Source organism: Musca autumnalis, unplaced genomic scaffold (genome assembly GCF_047663935.1).
Source record: "Musca autumnalis isolate F117 unplaced genomic scaffold, ASM4766393v1 scaffold_2, whole genome shotgun sequence".
Taxonomy (NCBI): Eukaryota; Metazoa; Arthropoda; class Insecta; order Diptera; family Muscidae; genus Musca; species Musca autumnalis.
In genome coordinates, this window is record NW_027411755.1 from 223,210,153 (window position 1) to 223,237,674 (window position 27,522).

Below are 27,522 nucleotides of genomic sequence, written 5' to 3' on the forward strand. Positions count from 1 at the left end.
TCCACGTTTTGTAGCCTTTTGGCTGTTATTAAAAAATCTTTAAAAAATCCACGTTTTGTAGCCTTTTGGCTGTTATTAAAAAATCTTTAAAAAAATCCACGTTTTGTAGCCTTTTGGCTGTTATTAAAAAATCTTTAAAAAATCCACGTTTTGTAGCCTTTTGGCTGTTATTAAAAAATCTTTAAAAAATCCACGTTTTGTAGCCTTTTGGCTGTTATTAAAAAATCCACGTTTTGTAGCCTTTTGGCTGTTATTAAAAAATCTTTAAAAAATCCACGTTTTGTAGCCTTTTGGCTGTTATTAAAAAATCTTTAAAAAATCCACGTTTTGTAGCCTTTTGGCTGTTATTAAAAAATCCACGTTTTGTAGCCTTTTGGCTGTTATTAAAAAATCTTTAAAAAATCCACGTTTTGTAGCCTTTTGGCTGTTATTAAAAAATCGTTAAAAAATCCACGTTTTGTAGCCTTTTGGCTGTTATTAAAAAATCTTTAAAAAATCCACGTTTTGTAGCCTTTTGGCTGTTATTAAAAAATCGTTAAAAAATCCACGTTTTGTAGCCTTTTGGCTGTTATTAAAAAATCGTTAAAAAATCCACGTTTTGTAGCCTTTTGGCTGTTATTAAAAAATCTTTAAAAAATCCACGTTTTGTAGCCTTTTGGCTGTTATTAAAAAATCTTTAAAAAATCCACGTTTTGTAGCCTTTTGGCTGTTATTAAAAAATCTTTAAAAAAATCCACGTTTTGTAGCCTCTTGGCTGTTATTAAAAAATCTTTAAAAAATCCACGTTTTGTAGCCTTTTGGCTGTTATTAAAAAATCTTTAAAAAATCCACGTTTTGTAGCCTTTTGGCTGTTATTAAAAAATCTTTAAAAAATCCACGTTTTGTAGCCTTTTGGCTGTTATTAAAAAATCTTTAAAAAATCCACGTTTTGTAGCCTTTTGGCTGTTATTAAAAAATCTTTAAAAAATCCACGTTTTGTAGCCTTTTGGCTGTTATTAAAAAATCTTTAAAAAATCCACGTTTTGTAGCCTTTTGGCTGTTATTAAAAAATCTTTAAAAAATCCACGTTTTGTAGCCTTTTGGCTGTTATTAAAAAATCTTTAAAAAATCCACGTTTTGTAGCCTTTTGGCTGTTATTAAAAAATCTTTAAAAAATCCACGTTTTGTAGCCTTTTGGCTGTTATTAAAAAATCTTTAAAAAATCCACGTTTTGTAGCCTTTTGGCTGTTATTAAAAAATCTTTAAAAAATCCACGTTTTGTAGCCTTTTGGCTGTTATTAAAAAATCTTTAAAAAATCCACGTTTTGTAGCCTTTTGGCTGTTATTAAAAAATCTTTAAAAAATCCACGTTTTGTAGCCTTTTGGCTGTTATTAAAAAATCTTTAAAAAAATCCACGTTTTGTAGCCTTTTGGCTGTTATTAAAAAATCTTTAAAAAATCCACGTTTTGTAGCCTTTTGGCTGTTATTAAAAAATCTTTAAAAAATCCACGTTTTGTAGCCTTTTGGCTGTTATTAAAAAATCTTTAAAAAATCCACGTTTTGTAGCCTTTTGGCTGTTATTAAAAAATCCACGTTTTGTTGCCTTTTGGCTCTAATTAAAAAATCTTTAAAAAATCCACGTTTTGTGGCCTCTTGGTTCCAATTAAAAAATCCTTAAAAATCCACGTTTTGTGGCCTCTTGGTTCCAATTAAAAAATCTTTAAACAATTCACGTTTTGTGGCCTTTTGGCTCCAATTAAAAAAATCTTTAAAAAATCCACGTTTTGTGGCCTTTTGGCTCCATTAAAAAATCTTTAAAAATCCACGTTTTGTTGCCTTTTGGTTCCATTAAAAAATCTTTAAAAAATCCACGTTTTGTGGCCTTTTGGCTCCAATTAAAAAATCTTTAAACAATCCACGTTTTGTGGCCTTTTGGCTCCAATTAAAAAATCTTTAAACAATTCACGTTTTGTGGCCTTTTGGCTCCAATTAAAAAAATCTTTAAAAAATCCACGTTTTGTGGCCTTTTGGCTCCATTAAAAAATCTTTAAAAATCCACGTTTTGTTGCCTTTTGGCTCCATTAAAAAATCTTTAAAAATCCACGTTTTGTGGCCTTTTGGCTCCAATTAAAAAAATCTTTAAAAAATCCACGTCTTGTGGCCTTTTGGCTCCAATTAAAAAAATCTTTTAAAAATCCACGTTTTGTGGCCTTTTGGCTCCAATTAAAAAATCTTTAAAAAATCAACGTTTTGTGGCCTTTTGGCTCCAATTAAAAAATCTTTAAAAAATCAACGTTTTGTGGCCTTTTGGCTCCAATTAAAAAATCTTTAAAAAATCCACGTTTTGTGGCTTTTTGGTTCCAATTAAAAAATCTTTGAAAAATCCACGTTTTGTGGCTTTTTGGTTCCAATTAAAAAATCTTTGAAAAATCCACGTTTTGTGGCTTTTTGGTTCCAATTAAAAAATCTTTCAAAAATCCACGTTTTGTGGCTTTTTGGTTCCAATTAAAAAATCTTTAAAAAATCCACGTTTTATGGCCTCTTGTCTGAAATTAAAAAATCTTTAAAAATCAACGTTTTGTGGCCTTTTGGCTGTTATTAAAAAATCGTTAAAAAATCCACGTTTTGTGCTTCTTGGCTGCAATTAAATTTTTTTTTAAAAATCCACATTTTGTTACATCTTGGCTGTAATTATAAAATCTTTAAAAAGTCCACAGTTTGTGGCTTTTAGGCTCCAACTAAAAAATCCCCGTTTTGTTGCCTTTTGGCTGTTATTAAAAATATTTAAAAATTCAAGTTTTGTTGCTTCTTGGCTTTTACTAAAAATTTTAAAAAAATCCATATTTTGTGGCCCCTTGGCTTTTATTAAAAAATCTACTTTTTGTGGCCCATTGGCTGTAATTCAATAATCTTTAAAACGTTCTGTGGCCACTTGGCTGTTATTAAAAAATCTTTAAAAATCCACATTTTGTTGCCTCTTGACTGTTACTAATTTTTTTTAAAAAACATCAACGTTTTGTGGTATCTTGGCTGTTATTAAAAATTTTTTAAAAAATCTTCGTTTCGTGGCCTCTTGGTTGTAATAAAAAAATCTTTGAAAATCTTCAATTTCAAAACACTGTTCAAATTGAACTTCCTCTCTGATTTCACAATTTTCTCGAATATATCCGCTTTTGTTGCCATAGGTATCATAGACGTCGTCATCGTCACAAGTCAGGATTGTCAATAGTTTATTATATTTTCTCCAATGTAATGAAAATTTATTGCTTCGTTTTTGTTGTCATCCTTTTGCCCTCACAATTCTTGTGTGGTGGATATTTCATAAAACTTTGTCCTGCAGTTACAAACAGCAGACGCACACACACACATACATCTCAGAACATTCTTAGGTCTGCTGCATATTATGGTAGGTAGGTACGTCTGTCTACCTCTTCTTCATTGGCCCGTTCATTGATATTCTTCCATAGTAAATGCCAAGCCAGGAAATGGTTTCTATTGCTAACTGGCTATTGCAGGAAAGGATTGAAAATTTTTCATTATACTATGTTCACATATAACCAAAAATGTTGTGCAAAACTTTTTTTGCAGTTTCCGTCCATTTAACCACATTACCTAACCACAGGAGATCAACAGCAGCAACAGGAACAACAAATCATGACGCTGGAAAATTTTTAAAGCAAATAATTCCAAGTAATGAAGATGGTTTATATGACAAAAACGTGCCATGGTTTTGAAACCAATCTGCTTAGTTTCTGTTTGACATCCATTCCATCCACTTCGTCTCTGTCCTGCCAAGCAACTGTCCTTGGCAGTACGTGTCAGTGCGATAGTGATGTAGGTTTTTATAAGTCATTTTGTTGCAAACTAAATGAACAGCATGTATGGCAGAACCAATGAACATTCAAGAAAACAAACTAACATGAACCGGGAATCCTGGCATCAGCACCAACTTATTGGCATCGAATGTAGTTTTAAAGCTAATTTAAGGACATTTCATGCAATGATACTAATTTCACTTTTTGATCTCCCTTTACTTTAGATTGTGTTTCAGGTTAATTTTTCCACAAACTTTTCCCAAGGATATTGTTATGGCAACTCTGAATATGGGAACATCAATTTCTGAGGGTAATGGAATGGTAGTAAAGTAAAAGTTATTTAGTTAGTTATTGAGGTTAGGCTAATGAGAACGTGTTGTTCAGTTACAAGAGGGCACAAAACATGATTTATTAAAATTGTTTTTTAATTACAGCCAAGTTTTTTAATTACAACACATATTTTTTAACTATAGTCTAGAGGCCACAAAACGTGGATTTTTAAAAGATTTTTTAATTACAGCCAAGAGGCCACAAAACGTGGATTTTTTAAAGATTTTTTAATTACAGCCAAGAGGCCACAAAACGTGGATTTTTTTAAAGATTTTATAATTACAGCCAAGAGGCCACAGAACGTGGATTTTTTAAAGATTTTTAATGACAGCCAAGAGGCCACAAAACGTGGATTTTTTAAAGATTTTTTAATTACAGCCAAGAGGCCACAAAATGTGGATTTTTTAAAGATTTTTTAATTACAGCCAAGAGGCCACAAAACGTGGATTTTTTAAAGATTTTTTAATTACAGCCAAGAGGCCACAAAACGTGGATTTTTTAAAGATTTTTTAATTACAGCCAAGGGGCAACAAAACGTGGATTTTTAAAGATTTTTTAATTACAGCCAAGAGGCAACAAAACGTGGATTTTTTAAAGATTTTTTAATTACATCCCAGAGACAGCAAAACGTGTATTATTTAAAGATTTATTTTAATTACAGCCAAGAGGCCACAAAACGTGGATTTTTTAACGAATTTTTAATTGCAGCTAAGAGGCCACAAAAATTGGATTTATTTATTTTATTTATTTTATTTATTTTATTTATTTTATTTATTTTATTTATTTTATTTATTTTATTTATTTTATTTATTTTATTTATTTTATCTATTTATTTTATTTATTTATTTATTTATTTATTTATTTTATTTATTTATTTTATTTATTTATTTATTTATTTATCTATATATAACCAGTAAGGAAAGGATCATAGTCGGGCGGGGCCGACTATATGATACCCTACACCACTGTGAATATGTAAAATATAGGAGATATGTATCAATTTGAACTGATTTATATACATATATATACACATCCCAAATTTCATCAAAATTAGACAGAGCGGGCGAAAATATACATAGGAGCTATATCCAAATCTGAACCGATTTCGATATAAGTTGTTACACTTATTTCTAGACTAAATTCAGTCACACATTCCAAATTTCATCAAAATTGCACGTAAATAGCGTGTTTTCAGCAAATACGTCAAATCGTCCGAAAATATATTTGGGAGCTATATCCAAATATGAACCGATTTCGATGTAGTTTGGGACATTTATTTTGAGACCGAATTCAGTTACACATTCAAAATTTCATCAAAATCGGACGTATATAGCGTGTTTGGTGCAGCAAATACGCCAAATCGGCGGAAAAATATATGGGAGCTATATCCAAATCTGAACCGATTTCGATATAATTTGGTACATTTATTTATAGACCTAAAAAATTTAAATGTCAAATTATAGCTACATCGGTCTGAAAATGTAGCTACAAACGTCAAAACACCGCAAATCGGGGGTACCGTTATATGGGGGCTATACCAAAACGTGGACCTATGTCCACAACTTTTGTTATATAAGTTTATTGATACTTAAGAACCCTAAATGTCAAGTTATAGCTAAATCGGTCTGAAAATGTAGCTAAAAACGTCAAAATACCGCAAATCGGGGGGTACCGTTATATGGGGGCTATACCAAAACGTGGACCTATGTCCACAAGTTTTGTTATATATGTTTATTGACACTTAAGAACCCTAAATGTCAAATTATAGCCAAATCGGTCTGAAAATGTAGCTAAAACTGTCAAAATACCGTAAATCGGGGGGTACCGTTATATGGGGGCTATACCGAAACGTGGACCTATGTCCACAACTTTTGTTATATAAGTTTATTGACATTTAAGAACACTAAATGTCAAATTATAGCTACATCGGTCTGAAAATGTAGCTAAAAACGTCAAAATACCGCAAATCGGGGGGTACCGTTATATGGGGACTATACCAAAACGTGGACCTATGTCCACAAGTTTTGTTATATATGTTTATTGACACTTAAGAACCCTAAATGTCAAATTATAGCCAAATCGGTCTGAAAATGTAGCTGAAAACGTCAAAATACCGTAAATCGGGGGGTACCGTTATATGGGGGCTATACCAAAACGTGGACCGATATATCCCATCTTCGAACTTGATCTTCCGACGGCTAAAAAAATGGTATTCCCCAATTTTCAGCGAAATCGGTCAACAAATGCGACCTGTATGTTGCGAACGGACGGACGGACGGACATGCATAAATCGACTCAGAAAGTGATTCTATGTATATCCCTAGAAGGAACTATGGGTCTATCTCGCTTCCTTTTGTATGTTACATACAAATGCACTAACACATAATACCCCTTACCACATAGTGGTGTAGGGTATAAAAATGGTGTAAAAAATGTATAGTAATTCATAAAATGAGAACGGCTAGGCCGATTTCTGTAAAATTTTTTGTCAGTTATTCGTATTTTCGAGGAGAAGGTCTTTACGGAAGAAAATTTTTGAAAATCTCTCTGGAAAAGTCGGAAAATTGGAAAAATCGAAAATTGAGTTTTTGTATGAAATTTTATTCCTTACTAGCGAGACGAAGTTCGCCGGGTCCGCTAGTTTATTATATATTTTGTAAATAAATTTACAAAGTATAGTTTAAAAGGTGCCGGATAACTAGATCATATGCACCTGTTTGTTAGTAGTATGATGTTTTTTAAATTTGTATTTTAAGTGGGTGAGTGTGTATAAATTTTTATGAAATATTTACAGAGCTTATATAAAGTATGAGGTGTTATATTTTAAGTTCTTCATGTTTTGCAAGAGAGACATGTATTTTGAAATCATGTCCTTTCGTGAACAGTCAAGAATTTTGTGGAGAGGACCATTAATTTTAGAGGTACTGCATTCACATAAGATATGAACTACCGAAAGTGTAGTGTTACAGAAGTTACATAAAGCAGGATCACAATGTTCGTAATAGTGTTTGGTATTAAATATAGTTTTATTTACTCTGAGCCGAGCTAGTGTTATACAATTTGCTCTGGAAAGGGATTTATGATAATCAGGTCTAGTGATGGAAGGGTTTATGGATCTAAGGAAGCTTTCACTTTGATTCCAGTTTTCAATGTTGATATTTGTTCTTATTGAGTTGTATTGTGCTGTAATTGCAATTGGAAAACATGGTACATTACAAAGATCAGCTTGAAACAGTGCCTGTTTGGCTGATTCATCAGCATGTTCATTCCCATTAATTCTTATGTGGGAAGGGATCCACATTATTCGTATGTTGTCGACACATAAATGGGGCAAAGCATAGTCAAAAACTCCTTTGTGGTTATTTGTTAACGCCTTGAGAGCACTGAGACTGTGAGTACAGATCAGCGTTTTCCAGGACAAATCTGAAGCGAGTGTCATAGCTTTGATGACAGCTGCCAGCTCCGCGGTGAAGATACCAACTCTGTCCGGCAGTCTACGAGCACAAATCGTTTCATAGACCGAGGTGGATATTTCTTTTACAATAGCAAATGCCGAATTAATACCATTAAAGGAACCATCGGTGTACAAAGTCGTCTGAGGGCTGTAAGAGGAAATCCTATCAGCTAAGAGAGCCCTGAACACCAATGGGTTGGTTTTGTCCTTATTGTAAGCGCAAAGGCTTAAATCTATGGAGGGGAGATTGAAATGGGAATTTGAAGGTGGTTGTTCTGGAATTGTTATATTATGGTTTGTTAACATTTTTAAAATATTTCCAATCCCAGAGTAATGTCGATTTGGTAGAGAGATTCGGTTCCAGAAATTTTTGTGCAGACCATCGCATTTCAATGTTATTGCTTTGGATGCAAGACTAATGGAACGGTTCCAGAAATTTTTGTGCAGGCCATCGCATTTCAATGTTATTGCTTTGGATGCAAGACTAATGGAACGTTTTTCTAAGAGTTCGTGGAAGCTAGTAAAGCGACCTTCAATTCTTAAAGAGTCAATTGGGGTTGCTCTTAAAAGGCCAGTTGCTGTTCTGTAGCATTTATTAGTTGCTGTATCGATTTTTTTCACATTTGATTTGGACGTCCATCCGTATATTGTAATGCCATGAGATAATGTTCCGATTACTAGAGACCTACATATGCTCAAGGCTGTCTCAATATGAGGACCTTTTTTCTTGGAGTATATTAGTCTGAGTAAATTATTAATTTTGTTCAATTTCGAAACAATGTATGTGATGTGTTCGCTCCACAGCATATTTTTTGTAAAAATGATTCAAAGAATTTTCATACTGGAAGAGAGTGTTATTGTACATTTTTGTAGTAGGATAGAGTCCTCCTGACAACGCCTTTGTCTACAAACATGTAACATCTCAGTTTTCTCATGAGGGATAACTGCTCCTACTTTGTTGGTCCAATCCTGTAAATTGGTTTCGAGGCTCAGACAACTTTCTTGTACTTCCGAGGGTGTACCAGAAGAAATTGCAAAAATATTGTCAGCATATATTCCTATGTAGTCCATATTGAGATTTTCTTGCAAAGTTCTACCCAGTGAGTTGACGTATATGTTAAATAGAATTACGGAGAGGGGGGAACCTTGGGGAATCCCATTGTTGATGTTAAATGAGCGGGAGTAAAACCCATCTACTTTTACTATAATTCGGGGGTTGTTTAAAAACGATTTAATCAGATATAATGTTTTATGGTTTAATCCCCATTGTTTAAGTTCTAATAGAATAGGAGTAAGTACGACTCGATCGAATGCCTTTTCAATGTCGGCTGAAATGACAACAGAATGTTTTCTCATGGACAGGTTTTTTCGGAGTACTTCTTCGAGTTGATGCCCTATACTATGGACTCCATGTCCAGGTAGGAAAGCATGTTGCAAGTTAGAGAACTTATGCCTTGTGTGTTTAAAGAAACGACGTGCAAGGATTTTCTCAAGAATTTTGGAGAGTATAGATAAAAGAGATATTGGTCTATAACTCTCTATTTGAGACATATTTTTTCCGGGTTTTGGTATTGGAGATAGGATGGCTGTTTTCCATGCATGTGGAAAATTCCCTGAAGAAATGATAAGGTTGTAAAGATTACAAAGACGCTTTCTTATGGCAAAAGGGGCGTTTCTTACCATCGGATAGGAAAGTTTATCCCATGATGGAGTGCTGCCGTTTAATGTTTTTAGTGTCTGATCGAGTTCTATGACATTTATTGTTTTCGTTATTTGAGGGAAAGTGTTGGTTTCTGAAAGAGTTGAAATGTCAAAATTATACTTTGAGGTAATTACATTTGGGCTAAATGCATCATCAGAGCACAAAGAACTCCAAAAGGAGCCGAACTCCGATGCTATTTCTCTTGGATTTGTTAAAACTCTTCCCGATGCTGTAATCGAAAGAAAATTTGATAATTTGGGAGTTCTCAAATTACCAATTCGATTCCAGAGGATCCTAGCATCTAATAAGGGATTCAATGAGTTAAGGAAATTTGCCCATACTTCTCTCTTAGCTAATTTACATGCTCTTTTCACCATTGCACATTTTCTTCTATAAATACAACCATTCTCTTGAGTACGACGTCTTTTAAATTTTTTCCATGCTTTGTTTCTTTCGTAAATTAATCTAGCAATGGATCTGTTGAACCATATAGGAACATTTTTCTTAGAATGTTTTTTGGTTATTGGTATGGACTCGTTTGCTGCTCTACGGAAAAGTCGGCCAATTTGAGCGGCTTCTCTGTTAACTTCCTGGGATTCTGGAAAGGATGAGTTGAATGATGTTAGTTTGGATTGAAATAATTTCCAATCCGCGTTTTTTAGAATAAATTTAGGAATAAATTGTTTCTCTTGTGTATCGTTATTGCTAGAAATTAGGATAGGGTAGTGATCACCCACTTCAGCATGTCCAGACGGGACCATGTCAAAGTGGGGGCAATGTCAGAACTGGCCATTGAAACGTCTATGGCTGTGAAGGTATTACGTGAACTAAAAAGCGTAGGAGATCCGTCATTAAGTATGACTAGACCCCTGTCTTCTGCAAACTCAGTCCAGAGGTTTCCTGTAGGAGAATCTGAAGAGGATCCCCAGACAGTGCTATGAGCGTTAAGATCTCCAATAATCAGATGATGATTGTCTTCAGAGTGATCAATTTGATTGATCAGGGGCCTAATTCTCGCATACGTGATCGAGTTATTTCGATCGATATTTTCAGTATTTGGATTACGGCATCCGTTGTCGAATAAACTTTCGAGTGGAATCTTGCGAGTTTTTGCCCGCCACACATCTGCTGTCGAAATGATTATTTTTGTGGCACAGAACGAACTTTAATTAAACATTTTGCAATAATACTAATCAAAATCACATTCTAAAGACTTTTTCAATAAAATAAGTAAAAAAACTAGACAAAAAGGGACTATTTCTTAAAAATTAAAAATATATTTTCCAGTGCCAGAATGCGATTTTTATATTTTTACATAGTGGAATTTATTTCGGGTCACTATTACTTTTCATTTTTCACAATTTTCTATCATTTTATACAATTTTCATGTTTTCATTTCATTTTACGAGAAAAACTTGCCGCACAACAACTCATTTGTTTGTAATATTTTGTGATTACCATATGTTTCACGTTCGATAACCGTATATATCGATAACTTTTTTAAATAATTTCGATCGTATAAGGGAATCCAAAAATTTCGATCGTTCGTAATTTGTCTTCGAACAAAAACTCGCTCGATAACGGATGCGAGAATTAGGCCCCAGATCTCTATTTATAGTTACTTCATGTTCTTTATAAATATTCGTGATTGTAAGAGTACAACCAGCATCTATTTTAATGGTTTGGAAAAGAAGATTTCCAGAGGATTTGATATGAGACAAAACATTAATATTATTTTTGACTAGCAGAGCAATACCTGCCTTTGCATATGCGTAGTTCTTATTGTGATGCAATACCTTGTAACCGGAAAGGTGAAAAAATTTGACATTTCTTTCAACTACGTGGGTCTCTTGTAGGGCTATTACATGTGGATTATGTTTTGCTACTAGAATTTCCAAGGCGAATTTATGGTTTAAATAGCCTTGGATATTCCATTGTAAGAGGGGGCTAGACATACTATAATTATAAAAAAGATTAATAAAGAGTTTTTAAGATATTGTGTTAGTGGAGTTTTTTGTAGGTATGTTTGAGCGTGTAGGTGTTGATGTTCCTTGAGGATATGAGGAATCAATTTGCATACTTGTTTCATCGGTGTTGTTAGATGTGTGAGATTGAGTTTTCTGGTGATTGTTCTGAGTTTTTTTGGAATATATTCATGAACAGTGCATTGAGTGTAACCAATTTTAAGGCGTGAAGGACGGTGGATTTTGTTGAATGTTATGGCAGCTGCTCCTGTGTCTACTTCTTTACCATTCTCAGTTTTCTTAATTTTCTTTAGGTTAGCAATGAGTCCTGGGTATTTGAAGTTTATCTCGTTAATTAACTCTTCTTCGGTATAGTTTGTTATTTTTTCATAATATATTTTTCCATATGAACAGTTAAGTGAGTTATGTAGGGAGATTTTGACACTAACAACGTCAATGTATTTGGCGGAGATGAATTTTTCTGCGGCCTTTAAATTGTTTGCCTTTATGAGCAAGTCACCACTTTTAAGTTCCGTGACTTCGCTATAATCCTTGCAGATGTAATCCAAACCTCTACTAATTTGGAAGATGTTGTAAGCTCCAAGCGCTTTATGTTCGGTAGATTTGTCATTATGGAGTGCGGATGCTACAAGATATCTTGGTAGATGATCATGATTCGGTATATCAGATTGGATGGTTGGTGTTATTTCGAGTTCCTGTTGTGTGCGTTTGTTGGGTTTTTTTCCTTTTCTTGTCGATGGGTGGGTCCAGTGATAGAACACTGAACTGGTTATGGTTGGGGGGATGAACCCCGTTCATCTTTAAATTATTTTCAAAAACTTCTTCAGTAGTATATTAATTAAACACGTGTATCGAAAAAAATAATAAACGGTATTTTTTGAACACAGACAGACGAATGTGTTGTTGTTGTACAACTAGCCTTCGATAAGCGGTAAGCCAAACAGAGTAAAAACGATGTTTACACGGCGATAGCCCAATCAGGACTGTTTATTTATTTTTTTATTTTATTTTATTTATTTTATTAATTTTTTATTTATTTATTATTTATTTATTTTATTTATTTATTTATTCATTTATTGCGATTAAAGCTTTTAGGCCAATAAACATCGCAATGCGCAAAACTACTACAAAATCATATTCTGCATAACAAAAAATCTTTAAACTATTATTAAGTAATTAAAAAATTAGGTAATTAACAATTTTTAAGCAAAAACAAAATATAGTATAGGCTCCCCAGCCATAAATAAATAAATACGTATACAAATTACATCTATTGCTGATGGTTCAAAAATGATCAAATCAATATCTCAGCAACATCAGCCGACGCTGCTATAAAACATCATTAACATACATATATGTATGTCTGTCGAACCTACTATGGCTCAGTTGTTCTAAGAGCAAAGCTTTCAAACTTGTTACGAAATACTCTTCGGGAAAAAGAAAATTGACGTAGCTCAGTGGGAAGTTCGTTCCACAAACGCGCAGAGCGAACAATAAATGATCTTTCGTAAACGGATGAAGAAAAACGTGGATAACGTAATTGTGTATTCCTAGTAGATCTGAAAGTAGATCGTAGAACACCAGGTAGGTCCAAAAGCACAGATTTGTAAAGAAATGATATAACACGTTCTTTAACATATATTTTAAAGGGAACTCCAAAAAGTTACTGGCATGAGCAGAAACATGATGAGATCTACGCAAATTGTAGACAAATCTAATTATCATATTGAAAAGTCTTTCTAGTTTATCAATATTCTCCTCCGTTGTACCAGAAATTACTTCTATGCCATAAGATATAATAGACATTAACATGGAATAAGCTAAGTTTCTCTTAATACTAACTTTCTCTTAATACTAATTACAGCCAAGTGACCACAAAACGTGGATTTTTTAAAGATTTTTTGATTACAGCCAAGAGGCCCCAAAAATGGATTTTTTACAGATTTTTTAATTACATCCAAGAGGCAACAAACGTGGTTTTTTAAAGATTTTAATTACAGCCAAGGGTCCACAGAACTTGGATTTTTTTTAAAGATTTTTTAATTACAGCCAAGATGCCACAAAACGTGGAATTTTTAAAGATTTTTTAGTTAAGGTCAAGAGGCCACAAAACGTGAAGTTTTTAAAGATTTTTAAATTGAAGCAATATCACGTATGTCCCATTTCTGCTTAAAAAGAATAAAATCAGTTTTTTTGTGTTTTTGTTGCTTTTATTTTATTTGTTTTTTGCTTTTTGCTAAAGATATATTGTATTTAATAATAATAATACGTAATTTAATTTAACAACAATAAAACCTAATATATAATTTATGTATATTGTTATGCGTAATATATTATATGCTTATGTATTTATGTATTTTTTTTTCTTTTGTTTGTTTCTTTATTTCTCAATGACGGTGTATTTAATTTCCATTTACGATATTCTTTTTGGAAAGATTCGACATCTTTCAAGTTTTATTTTTGTCTTTCTTTAGGTTATTAAGTTTCATTATTGGACATTTTAGTGTGGTTAGTGTTTTGTTTCGTTTACAAGGACAGAAACATAACTAAAACTAAGTGAAAAAAGATCACAAAAGAAAACGACATAGCGATAGATAGAAGAAAAATAGAAAAGTGTGGTAGAATTAAAAGTGGAAATTACATATATACAACAATAATAATAATAAGTTGGTGGTAGATACAGCTTTAAATAGATACAAATTTATGGGGTTCATTGATTGGCTCGATTTGTAGTGTACGCCGAAAGAAAAAACATTGTAAATGATTGAAGTTTATATAAAAAGTTTAAACTATTTTTAGATGTAGTTTAATTACAATTTGGCGGAAGCAAGGAAGCAAGCTAAGGGTATGTTGTACAAAAAACAAGACGAGCAGTATTTTTGGCACCACAAAGAATACTACAAAATCTTTTAAAAAAGACCAAAAGGTCTTCTCATATGAGGTCATAAAATCTTCCCACAGAAGACCGAAAGTACTTTTTCTACAAGACCACCAATGGTGGCCCATTAAATTGCCCACAAAATCCTCTGAAAGAAGACCGACCACAAGGACTTATCATGTGAAGCCACACATATTCTTCCCACAGAAGACCGAAGAAAGTTCGTTTCAAAAAAGTTCAGAAAATTTTCTCTCAAAAAACCCTTAATTCTGGCCCATGATATTACTCGTCAACAAAATTTTTGTACAAGACCGCCAATGGTGGCCCATTAAATTGCCCACAAAATCCTCTGAAAGAAGACCGACCACAAGGACTTATCATGTGAAGCCACAAACTCTTCCCACAGAAGACCGAAGAAAGTTCGTTTCAAAAAAGTTCAGAAAATTTTCTCTCAAAAAACCCTTAATTCTGGCCCATGAAATTACTCGTCAACAAAATTTTTGTATAAGACCGCCAATGGTGGCCCATTAAATTGCCAAAAAATCCTCTGAAAGAAGACCGACCACAAGGACTTATCATGTGAAAACTCTTCCCACAGAAGACCGAAGAAAGTTCGTTTCAAAAAAGTTCAGAAAATATTCTCACAAAAGACCTTAATTTTTTTGAAACTTTGTGTTGGAATTACCGATTGGAATAAATATTACGATCGAGTCCGTTTTCGAGAAATATCGTGCTCAGTAATTATTTTAATTGGAAGCTTTAGCATTTTTAAAGCTCGGAGATAATTATCTCAGGAAGTATTGACTTATCCACAAAAATAATTATATCGTTTTAATCAGAACCACAAGGACTGGCAGCTTTATTTTATTTATTAATAGTTTTTTTTTTAGAAACGAGGCTCACACAGCCCATAATTTGGATTAAGGAGAATCATCCCTTGTTTCTGAACAATGCACACTATCACAAACGCTCATTTTAATGGGTTACACCCACTTGCTCGTTATCATACATTTTAAAACATTTCGAAGTGTTCATACCCTATTTAGCAAAAAAAAAATGAAGTTAAAAAATCTACAAAATTCATTCACATAAACCTCAATCATTTACAAGTTGTTTTTTCTCCTTCTTCAGAAGCCAGACTAATATACAATGGGATTACAAATAAGTTGCAATTTTACATATATATATAAAAAACAATAAATGTTGGATATACATACATATATTTTTTTATGATAATAACAAGTTATAAAGCTATAAACATACGTATTTATTATTTATAGATAAGAGATGAACAGAAGAATAACAAGAGCGAAAAAAATGTCTTTAGAATCAGTGAATAATACACTTGTTGGCAAATATGATGATGAAAATATATTAAATGAGGATCAATTGTGGATGGACAAAAGTAGGACGTTTTTGGGGGAGAAGAGGGATTTCATTAGTTCTTACTGAAATAGAACAAAAGATATAGGACATAATCCCACATTAAACACATCTTTTAATTATTATTTTTTTTTTGCTTCTTTTTTTCAATGGGCAATTGTTTAAATTTGTTCACAAACATTAACACAGTAACTTATGCAAGCTTTTTATATATAAAGCCAATAATACGAATTTGCTTTGCTTATAGGAATAGAAATAAGGACAAAATAATAGAAAACAGAAGAAAATAAACTAGACAGAGAAACCGACTATTTTTCTATGTTTTGTTTTTTTTATCGACCAATAATTAAAGGAATTTCTACTCATTTTTTTAAATTATTTTTTAAATTAAGTTCCTTGCTTGCAAGAATTTCCTCCATCTGGAAACTCAAACTAAAAAATATTAAATTTAAATTTAAATAATTTTAATTCTTTACAGAAATCGCACAGAACCATCATCATTATCGACTGCATAATGTTGCTGCTGCTGCTGCTCACACAACATCATCTTCATCGTCGTCAAACTATTCCTGACAAAAACCTTCAGTCTCTTCAATGGCAAATGTTAGTTTTTCAACCAGCTGATCATAACTCTTATAGGGTGGTAAATCCAAACGATTGAAACAGGTGTGTGAACGTGGCAGCCACGTTTCTTTACCCACCTTTTCAATGCAAAACCGTTGTGGACCATTTGAGCCCATTAGTTCAGCAAAACCACCCACAGGTACACGACATGTACCGGTAACAAATTGTAATAGCCTTGCACGTTTTTCATTATCCGTATCGCGTACAAACTGTAAAACAACAAAAATGTGGACATGTTAAATGTTCGTAGAAAATCAAGGCAAATGGATCTCCTTTACTTACCTGCCAAAACCACACAACTTGCTTGGAATTGCGATTGTAATGCCTGTAGATGGTATTACGCTGCCAATCATCCACATCAACATCTTGCATGCCACACAATATCAGCTCTAATTCACGTTCATCGAAATATTTCAACCATTCTAGTGGCACAACTTCATTGAAACCTTCCAAAAAGGTTTTGGTTTGTTGTTCAATGCCACTGAAAAGAAAGAGAAAGTAAAATAAGTTTTTTAAAAACAAAACAAAAATAAGCAAATACATGACATCCCAGGAAAATTAAACACTAATGATATAAATTTAAAGTGTATCCAATAGGCCACAAAACGTGGAATTTTTAAAGATTTTTTAATTACAGCCAAGAGGCCACAAAACTTGGATTTTTTAAAGATTTTTTAATTACAGCCAAGAGGCCACAAAACTTGGATTTTTTAAAGATTTTTTAATTACAGCCAAGAGGCCACAAAACTTGGATTTTTTAAAGATTTTTTAATTACAGCCAAGAGGCCACAAAACGTGGAGTTTTTAAAGATTTGTTAATTACAGCCAAGGGGCCACAAAAATTTTGATTTTTTAAAGATTTTTAATTACAGCCAAGAGGTCACAAAACGTGGATTTTTAAAGTTTTTTAATTGCAGCCAAGAGGTCACAAAACGTGGATTTTTTAAAGATTTTTTAATTACAGCCAGGAGGCCACAAAACTTGGATTTTTTAATTACAGCCAAGAGCCCACAAAACTTGGATTTTTTAAAGATTTTTTAATTACAGCCAAGAGATTTTTTAATTACAGTTTTTTAAAGATTTTTTAATTACAGCAAAGAGGCCACAAAACGTGGAGTTTTTAAAGATTTGTTAATTACAGCCAAGGGGCCACAAAAATTTGGATTTTTTAAAGATTTTTAATTACAGCCAAGAGGTCACAAAACGTGGATTTTTTAAAGATTTTTTTATTACAGCCAAGAGGCCACAAAACGTGCATTTTTAAGATTTTTTTATTACAGCCAAGTGGCCACAAAACGTGGATTTTTTAAAGATTTTTTAATTACAGCCAAGAGGCCACAAAACGTGGACTTTGAAAGTTTTCATTTTTTAAAGATTTTTAAATTGGAACCAAGAGGCCACAAAACGTGGATTTTTAAAACAATTTTATTTCGAACTAAAGAGGCTACAAAACGTGGATTTTTAAAGAATTTTATTTCGAACCAAAGAGGCCACAAAACGTGGATTTTTTAAAGAATTTTATTTCGAACCAAAGAGGCCACAAAACGTGGATTTTTAAAGAATTTTATTTCGAACCAAAGAGGCCACAAAACGTGGATTTTTAAAGAATTTTATTTCGAACCAAAGAGGCCACAAAACGTGGATTTTTTAAAGAATTTTATTTCGAACCAAACGTGGATTTATTAAAGAATTTTATTTCAAACCAAACGTGGATTTTTTAAAGAATTTTATTTCAAACCAAACGTGGATTTTTTAAAGAATTTTATTTCAAACCAAACGTGGATTTTTTAAAGTTTTTTTTAATTTCAGCCAAGAGGCCACAAAACGTGGATTTTTTAAAGATTTTTTAATTACAGCCAAGAGGCCACAAAACGTGGACTTTGAAAGTTTTCATTTTTTAAAGATTTTTAAATTGGAACCAAGAGGCCACAAAACGTGGATTTTTTAAAGAATTTTATTTCGAACCAAAGAGGCCACAAAACGTGGATTTTTTAAAGAATTTTATTTCAAACTTAAGAGGCCACAAAACGTGGATTTATTAAAGAATTTTATTTCGAACCAAAGAGACCACAAAACGTGGATTTTTTAAAGAATTTTATTTCGAACCAAAGAGACCACAAAACGTGGATTTTTTAATGAATTTTATTTCGAACCAAAGAGACCACAAAACGTGGATTTATTAAAGAATTTTATTTCGAACCAAAGTGACCACAAAACGCGGATTTTTTAAAGAATTTTATTTCGAACCAAAAGAGGCCACATAACGTGGATTTTTTAAAGAATTTTATTTCGAACTAAAGAGGCCACAAAACGTGGATTTTTTAAAGAATTTTATTTCGAACTAAAGAGGCCGCAAAACGTGGATTTTTTAAATAATTTTATTTCGAACTAAAGAGGCCACAAAACGTGGATGTTTTAAAGAATTTTATTTCGAACTAAAGAGGCCACAAAACGTGGATTTTTTAAAGAATTTTATTTCGAACTAAAGAGGCCACAAAACGTGGATTTTTTAAAGAATTTTATTTCGAACTAAAGAGGCCACAAAACGTGGATTTTTTAAAGAATTTTATTTCGAACTAAAGAGGCCACAAAACGTGGATTTTTTAAAGAATTTTATTTCGAACTAAAGAGGCCACAAAACGTGGATTTTTTAAAGAATTTTATTTCGAACTAAAGAGGCCACAAAACGTGGATTTTTTAAAGAATTTTATTTCGAACTAAAGAGGCCACAAAACGTGGATTTTTTAAAGAATTTTATTTCGAACTAAAGAGGCCACAAAACGTGGATGTTTTAAAGAATTTTATTTCGAACTAAAGAGGCCACAAAACGTGGATTTTTTAAAGAATTTTATTTCGAACTAAAGAGGCCACAAAACGTGGATTTTTTAAAGAATTTTATTTCGAACTAAAGAGGCCACAAAACGTGGATTTTTTAAAGAATTTTATTTCGAACTAAAGAGGCCACAAAACGTGGATTTTTTAAAGAATTTTATTTCGAACTAAAGAGGCCACAAAACGTGGATTTTTTAAAGAATTTTATTTCGAACTAAAGAGGCCACAAAACGTGGATGTTTTAAAGAATTTTATTTCGAACTAAAGAGGCCACAAAACGTGGATTTTTTAAAGAATTTTATTTCGAACTAAAGAGGCCACAAAACGTGGATTTTTTAAAGAATTTTATTTCGAACTAAAGAGGCCACAAAACGTGGATTTTTTAAAGAATTTTATTTCGAACTAAAGAGGCCACAAAACGTGGATTTTTTAAAGAATTTTATTTCGAACTAAAGAGGCCACAAAACGTGGATTTTTTAAAGAATTTTATTTCGAACTAAAGAGGCCACAAAACGTGGATTTTTTAAAGAATTTTATTTCGAACTAAAGAGGCCACAAAACGTGGATTTTTTAAAGAATTTTATTTCGAACTAAAGAGGCCACAAAACGTGGATTTTTTAAAGAATTTTATTTCGAACTAAAGAGGCCACAAAACGTGGATTTTTTAAAGAATTTTATTTCGAACTAAAGAGGCCACAAAACGTGGATTTTTTAAAGAATTTTATTTCGAACTAAAGAGGCCACAAAACGTGGATTTTTTAAAGAATTTTATTTCGAACTAAAGAGGCCACAAAACGTGGATTTTTTAAAGAATTTTATTTCGAACCAAAGAGGCCACAAAACGTGGATTTTTTAAAGAATTTTATTTCGAACTAAAGAGGCCACAAAACGTGGATTTTTTAAAGAATTTTATTTCGAACCAAAGAGGCCACAAAACGTGGATTTTTTAAAGAATTTTATTTCGAACCAAAGAGGCCACAAAACGTGGATTTTTTAAAGAATTTTATTTCGAACCAAAGAGGCCACAAAACGTGGATTTTTTAAAGAATTTTATTTCGAACCAAAGAGGCCACAAAACGTGGATTTTTTAAAGAATTTTATTTCGAACCAAAGAAGCCACAAAACGTGGATTTTTTAAAGAATTTTATTTCGAACCAAAGAGGTCACAAAACGTGGATTTTTTAAAGAATTTTATTTCGAACCAAAGAGGCCACAAAACGTGGATTTTTTAAAGAATTTTATTTCGAACCAAAGAGGCCACAAAACGTGGATTTTTTAAAGAATTTTATTTCGAACCAAAGAGGCCACAAAACGTGGATTTTTTAAAGAATTTTATTTCGAACCAAAGAGGCCACAAAACGTGGATTTTTTAAAGAATTTTATTTCGAACCAAAGAGGCCACAAAACGTGGATTTTTTAAAGAATTTTATTTCGAACCAAAGAGGCCACAAAACGTGGATTTTTTAAAGAATTTTATTTCGAACCAAAGAGGCCACAAAACGTGGATTTTTTAAAGAATTTTATTTCGAACCAAAGAGGCCACAAAACGTGGATTTTTTAAAGAATTTTATTTCGAACCAAAGAGGCCACAAAACGTGGATTTTTTAAAGAATTTTATTTCGAACCAAAGAGGCCACAAAACGTGGATTTTTTAAAGAATTTTATTTCGAACCAAAGAGGCCACAAAACGTGGATTTTTTAAAGAATTTTATTTCGAACCAAAGAGGCCACAAAACGTGGATTTTTTAAAGAATTTTATTTCGAACCAAAGAGGCCACAAAACGTGGATTTTTTAAAGAATTTTATTTCGAACCAAAGAGGCCACAAAACGTGGATTTTTTAAAGAATTTTATTTCGAACCAAAGAGGCCACAAAACGTGGATTTTTTAAAGAATTTTATTTCGAACCAAAGAGGCCACAAAACGTGGATTTTTTAAAGAATTTTATTTCGAACCAAAGAGGCCACAAAACGTGGATTTTTTAAAGAATTTTATTTCGAACCAAAGAGGCCACAAAACGTGGATTTTTTAAAGAATTTTATTTCGAACCAAAGAGGCCACAAAACGTGGATTTTTTAAAGAATTTTATTTCGAACCAAAGAGGCCACAAAACGTGGATTTTTTAAAGAATTTTATTTCGAACCAAAGAGGCCACAAAACGTGGATTTTTTAAAGAATTTTATTTCGAACCAAAGAGGCCACAAAACGTGGATTTTTTAAAGAATTTTATTTCGAACCAAAGAGGCCACAAAACGTGGATTTTTTAAAGAATTTTATTTCGAACCAAAGAGGCCACAAAACGTGGATTTTTTAAAGAATTTTATTTCGAACCAAAGAGGCCACAAAACGTGAATTTTTTAAAGAATTTTATTTCGAACCAAAGAGGCCACAAAACGTGGATTTTTTAAAGAATTTTATTTCGAACCAAAGAGGCCACAAAACGTGGATTTTTTAAAGAATTTTATTTCGAACCAAAGAGGCCACAAAACGTGGATTTTTTAAAGAATTTTATTTCGAACCAAAGAGGCCACAAAACGTGGATTTTTTAAAGAATTTTATTTCGAACCAAAGAGGCCACAAAACGTGGATTTTTTAAAGAATTTTATTTCGAACCAAAGAGGCCACAAAACGTGGATTTTTTAAAGAATTTTTTAATAACAGTCAAGAGGCCACAAAACGTGGATTTTTAAAAGATTTTTAATAACAGTCAAGAGGCCACAAAACGTGGATTTTTAAAAGATTTTTTAATAATAGTCAAAAGGCCACAAAACGTGAATTTTTAAAGGATTTTTTAATAACAGCCAAGAGGACACAAAACGTGGATTTTTAAAAGATTTTTTAATAACAGCCAAGAAGTCACAAAACGTGGATTTTTTAAAGATTTTTTAATAACAGCCAAGAGGCCACAAAACGTGGATTTTTTAAAGATTTTTAAAATGGAGTCAAGAGGCCACAAAACGTGAATTTTTCAGAGATTTTTAAATTGGAGCCGAGAGGCCACAAAACGTGGATTTTTTAAAGAATTTTATTTCGAACCAAAGAGACCACAAAACGTGGATTTTTTAAAGAATTTTATTTCGAACCAAAGAGACCACAAAACGTGGATTTTTTAAAGAATTTTATTTCGAACCAAAGAGGCCACAAAACGTGGATTTTTTAAAGAATTTTATTTCGAACCAAAGAGGCCACAAAACGTGGATTTTTTAAAGAATTTTATTTCAAACCAAAGAGGCAACAAAACGTGGATTTTTGTAAAGAATTTTATTTCAAACCAAAGAGGCCACAAAACGTGGATTTTTTAAAGAATTTTATTTCGATCCAAAGAGGCCACAAAACGTGGATTTTTTAAAGAATTTTATTTCGATCCAAAGAGGCCACAAAACGTGGATTTTTAAAGAATTTTATTTCGAAACAAAGAGGCCACAAAACGTGGATTTTTTAAAGAATTTTATTTCGAACCAAAGAGGCCACAAAACGTGGATTTTTTAAAGAATTTTATTTCGAACCAAAGAGGCCACAAAACGTGGATTTTTTAAAGAATTTTATTTCGAACCAAAGAGGCCACAAAACGTGGATTTTTTAAAGAATTTTATTTCGAACCAAACAGGCCACAAAACGTGGATTTTTTAAAGAATTTTTTTTCGAACTAAAGAGGCCACAAAACTTGAATTTTTTAAAGAATTTTATTTCGAACTAAACAGGCCACAAAACGTGGATTTTTAAAGAATTTTATTTCGAACCAAAGAGGCCACAAAACGTGGATTTTTTAAAGAATTTTATTTCGAACCAAAGAGGCCACAAAACGTGGATTTTTGAAAGAAATTTTAGGTGGACCCAATGATGATACAAACTGGTGACTTTTTAAAGAAATTTAGGTGGACCCAATGATGATACAAACTGGTGACTTTTTAAAGAAATTTAGGTGGACCCAATGATGATACAAACTGGAGACTTTTTAAAGAAATTTAGGTGGACCCAATGATGATACAAACTGGTGACTTTTTAAAGAAATTTAGTTGGACCCAATGATGATACAAACTGGTGACTTTTTAAAGAAATTTAGGTGGACCCAATGATGATACAAACTGGAGACTTTTTAAAGAAATTTAGGTGGACCCAATGATGATACAAACTGGTGACTTTTTAAAGAAATTTAGGTGGACCCAATGATGATACAAACTGGTGACTTTTTAAAGAAATTTAGGTGGACCCAATGATGATACAAACTGGTGACTTTTTAAAGAAATTTAGGTGGACCCAATGATGATACAAACTGGTGACTTTTTAAAGAAATTTAGATTGACCCAATCAATGATGATACAAATCGGTGATTTTTTTAAAGATCTTTAGGTTGACCCAAATAAAGAATTTTAAAGTGGATTTTAAAGATGTTGGTGGAACTGGTGGAACTTCCCTCGTATAAAATATAACAAACCACGAGTAAATTACTCTTCATACTTCCCATCTAAAATAAAATTCTACTTCTACTTACCGCGTCATTCTCCATTCGGTCATCAGTGTGATATATTCCTCCTTATTCTCCTCGGTAACTCGCTCCTTTTCACCATTCTCCTTCAGCTCATGATGTATAATTTGACCCAACACCTCAAAGTCAACACTAAACCACAACTCCAAACCGCATTCATCGATGTTATTGTCCTTGACCCAAATCAGAGAATTATAAAATTCCGGATCAATTGTTTCAATATCTTTTATGGTCAACTTTTTGTTCAGCATACGCTTATAGAATGGCATTGTAAAACCAGAGTAAATGAAACGTCCATGATACAGCGCCATGGCAATGAAACGACCAATAAATTTGAAATATTGCAAATGGTCGGGATTAACATAAGAGGCGGGATTAATTTGTAGACTATAGTTATTCTTGTTGGCATATTCAAAAAGGCAATACATAGGATTAAGAACTTCATGTGATAGCAGGAAAAACCATTCACGTGAGACGCCACCGTAATCAAGACCCTCTTCACCACGGAATATGATATAGAGACGACGTCGCAGCTCATAGGCTGGCAGACGCATAATCTGATGATAGGAATCTTCAAAGAGGGTTTGACGTGTCACAGTTATCTTGATATGAGAGGGCAGAGCATTGCTCTGACACAAATAACGGAACTGGGATAATTTCCAACGGAAACTACGTTCATAGGCCCGCGGCACACCATATACACCCTTGGCCCCTTTGGGTGCGCCCGGGCGGGGATCTTCAAAGGTTGTTCGTCGGGTATTGTGATCAACAAAGAATCTTTCTCCGGTGGCGGTGTAACGAATTTCCCAACCTGGCGGCAGGGGTCCCTCATTGATAAGACTGACCTCTTGACCCTGGGTCCGTGGATCCTCCCATTGTGTGGTGCGATTCTTGTGATTGACAAAGTAAACACGATTATCTGATTGTACTTTCTTCTCCCAACCATCGGGCAGAGCACCGAGAGTGTCTTCATCATCTTGCGCCGTTGCTGCCGTCACCGCTGTTGGTTGCTGTTGTTGTTGACCATAAAGGAACCTTTGATTACCTTGTGCTACGACATGAGCCCGTTGTCCTTGCCAATGTTGGAAATGCATTAAGCGTTCACTGTTGGGCCGTTGCCAGGTTGTGGTTCGTGTATTGTGATCCACATAATACACACGGCCTCGTGGATCTTTTCGTATTTCCCAGCCGGGCGGTAGTGGGGTGGGTTTTTCCCAATATGTTGATCTGGTATTGTGATCGACATAATAACGTCGTCCATACTGATCGAAACGTATCTCCCAGCCGGCAGGTAAAGGTTCGTCATCTGCTTGGGCCGCCTGTAATTGTTGATCTGTGGCGTTTGAAACTGGTAGACCACTGCCGGTTACCGCCATGGCTGTTTGGGGATCGGCTGGCATCATGCCACCAACGGCACCTTCCATCATGGCACCGGGTAATGGTTGTTGACCGGCTGCTCCATTGGCATACATTTGTGACATAGGACGTGCCCCAGCACCTCCAACAAGCGGAGAATTTGCACTTTGTCCATTTATGCGTGGATTGTGAGCTAAGTGCATTTGTTGCTGTTGCTGAGCCACCATGGCGGCGGCAGTTTGTGGATCCCATGTGCCGGGTGGATTTGCTGCTCGTCGCATTGCCCCACCACCACCACCAGAGGGTATCATGGCACCTGAACTACTGCTACGCTCCAAATTACCATTTTGCATTGCCACAGGAGAGCGTGAGGCACACACACCAGGTGCACCACTCTCACTAACACTGCCGCTGCTACGCATTCGCACTCGTGTCCTTACACCGCCATATATTAAACAACTTCGCCCCGCACCAGCCGCAGCTGATGTTGCAGCATTGATATCACCACCAACCATCGCGGCGCCAACAGCTCCTCCTGCCGCAGTTCCACCATTTGCCGCCATTAATGCTCCATTACCATTTTGCAGCATAATATTGCTCATGTCCAATTTCAGACCATTTAGCATGGCCACCAATTCACCGCTTTTCGTTTGACGATTATCGGATTTCGAGGTGACCAGCAGGTCCATGCTAACTTCGAGAAATTCACAACGTCCATTGTAGTGTTGTAGAATGTGGGCCAAACTTATACTACGCTCCCCAAGCATAGCATCTTTGCGGAAATTTGAATGATCCAGCACCTTAAAATGAAGCACCGAGTGTGGTGTTATCTGGAAGAGAAAGAATAAAGTGGGGGGAAAGTTAGATTTTAGTGGACTCAAAAATACCACTAAATGTGGATTTTTTGAAGAATTTTAGGTGGACCAAAACAGGCCAAAAATCGTGGATTTTTAAGAATTTTTGGTGGGCCCAAAGATGCCACAAAACGTGGATTTTTTTAAAGAATTTTAGGTGGACCCAAACAGACTACAAATCGTGGATTTTTAAAGAATTCTAGGTGGACCCCAAGAGGCCACAAAACGTGGATTTTTCAAAGAATTTTAGGTGGACCAAAAGATGCCACAAAACGTGGATTTTTTAAAGAATTTTAGGTGGACCAAAAGAGGCCACAAAACGTGGATTTTTTTAAAGAATTTTAGGTGGACCAAAAGAGGCCACAAAACGTGGATTTTTTAAAGAATTTTAGGTGGGCCAAAAGAGGCCACAAAACGTGGATTTTTTTAAAGAATTTTAGGTGGACCAAAAGAGGCCACAAAACGTGGATTTTTTTAAAGAATTTTAGGTGGACCAAAAGAGGCCACAAAACGTGGATTTTTTTTAAAGAATTTTAGGTGGACCAAAAGAGGCCACAAAACGTGGATTTTTTAAAGAATTTTAGGTGGGCCAAAAGAGGCCACAAAACGTGGATTTTTTAAAGAATTTTAGGTGGACCAAAAGAGGCCACAAAACGTGGATTTTTTTAAAGAATTTTAGGTGGACCAAAAGAGGCCACAAAACGTGGATTTTTTAAAGAATTTTAAGTGGACCAAAAGAGGCCACAAAACGTGGATTTTTTAAAGAATTTTAGGTGGACCAAAAGAGGCCACAAAACGTGGATTTTTTAAAGAATTTTAGGTGGACCAAAAGAGGCCACAAAACGTGGATTTTTTAAAGAATTTTAGGTGGACCTTAAGAGGCCACAAAACGTGGATTTTTTAAAGAATTTTAGGTGGACCTCAAGAGGCCACAAAACGTGGATTTTTTAAAGAATTTTAGGTGGACCTCAAGAGGCCACAAAACGTGGATTTTTTTAAAGAATTTTAGGTGGACCAAAAGAGGCCACAAAACGTGGATTTTTTAAAGAATTTTAAGTGGACCAAAAGAGGCCACAAAACGTGGATTTTTTAAAGAATTTTAGGTGGACCAAAAGAGGCCACAAAACGTGGATTTTTTAAAGAATTTTAGGTGGACCAAAAGAGGCCACAAAACGTGGATTTTTTAAAGAATTTTAGGTGGACCTTAAGAGGCCACAAAACGTGGATTTTTTAAAGAATTTTAGGTGGACCTCAAGAGGCCACAAAACGTGGATTTTTTAAAGAATTTTAGGTGGACCTCAAGAGGCCACAAAACGTGGATTTTTTAAAGAATTTTAGGTGGACCTCAAGAGGCCACAAAACGTGGATTTTTTAAAGAATTTTAGGTGGACCTCAAGAGGCCACAAAACGTGGATTTTTTAAAGAATTTTAGGTGGACCTCAAGAGGCCACAAAACGTGGATTTTTTAAAGAATTTTAGGTGGACCTCAAGAGGCCACAAAACGTGGATTTTTTAAAGAATTTTAGGTGGACCTCAAGAGGCCACAAAACGTGGATTTTTTAAAGAATTTTAGGTGGACCTCAAGAGGCCACAAAACGTGGATTTTTAAAGAATTTTAGGTGGACCTCAAGAGGCCACAAAACGTGGATTTTTTAAAGAATTTTAGGTGGACCTCAAGAGGCCACAAAACGTGGATTTTTTAAAGAATTTTAGGTGGACCTCAAGAGGCGACAAAACGTGGATTTTTTAAAGAATTTTAGGTGGACCTCAAGAGGCCACAAAACGTGGATTTTTTAAAGAATTTTAGGTGGACCTCAAGAGGCCACAAAACGTGGATTTTTTAA

At 33.9% G+C, this 27,522-nt stretch overlaps 1 protein-coding gene across 2 annotated transcripts in view; it reads right to left on the reverse strand.

Moving 5' to 3' along the window:
• Positions 1 to 13,454: 13,454 nt before the first annotated feature.
• Su(dx) (WW domain containing E3 ubiquitin protein ligase suppressor of deltex) overlaps positions 13,455 to 27,522 on the reverse strand; it is a 29,564-nt gene continuing 15,496 nt past the window's right edge. For both annotated transcript variants that reach the window (XM_073970922.1, XM_073970923.1), the window contains exons 4-6: positions 23,475 to 25,654; positions 16,434 to 16,632; positions 13,455 to 16,360 (exon numbers count right to left, since the gene is read on the reverse strand). In XM_073970922.1, coding sequence (XP_073827023.1) covers positions 16,091 to 16,360; positions 16,434 to 16,632; positions 23,475 to 25,654 — 2,649 coding nt within the window. In that variant the 3' untranslated portion in view covers positions 13,455 to 16,090. The remainder of the gene's footprint in view (positions 16,361 to 16,433; positions 16,633 to 23,474; positions 25,655 to 27,522) is intronic.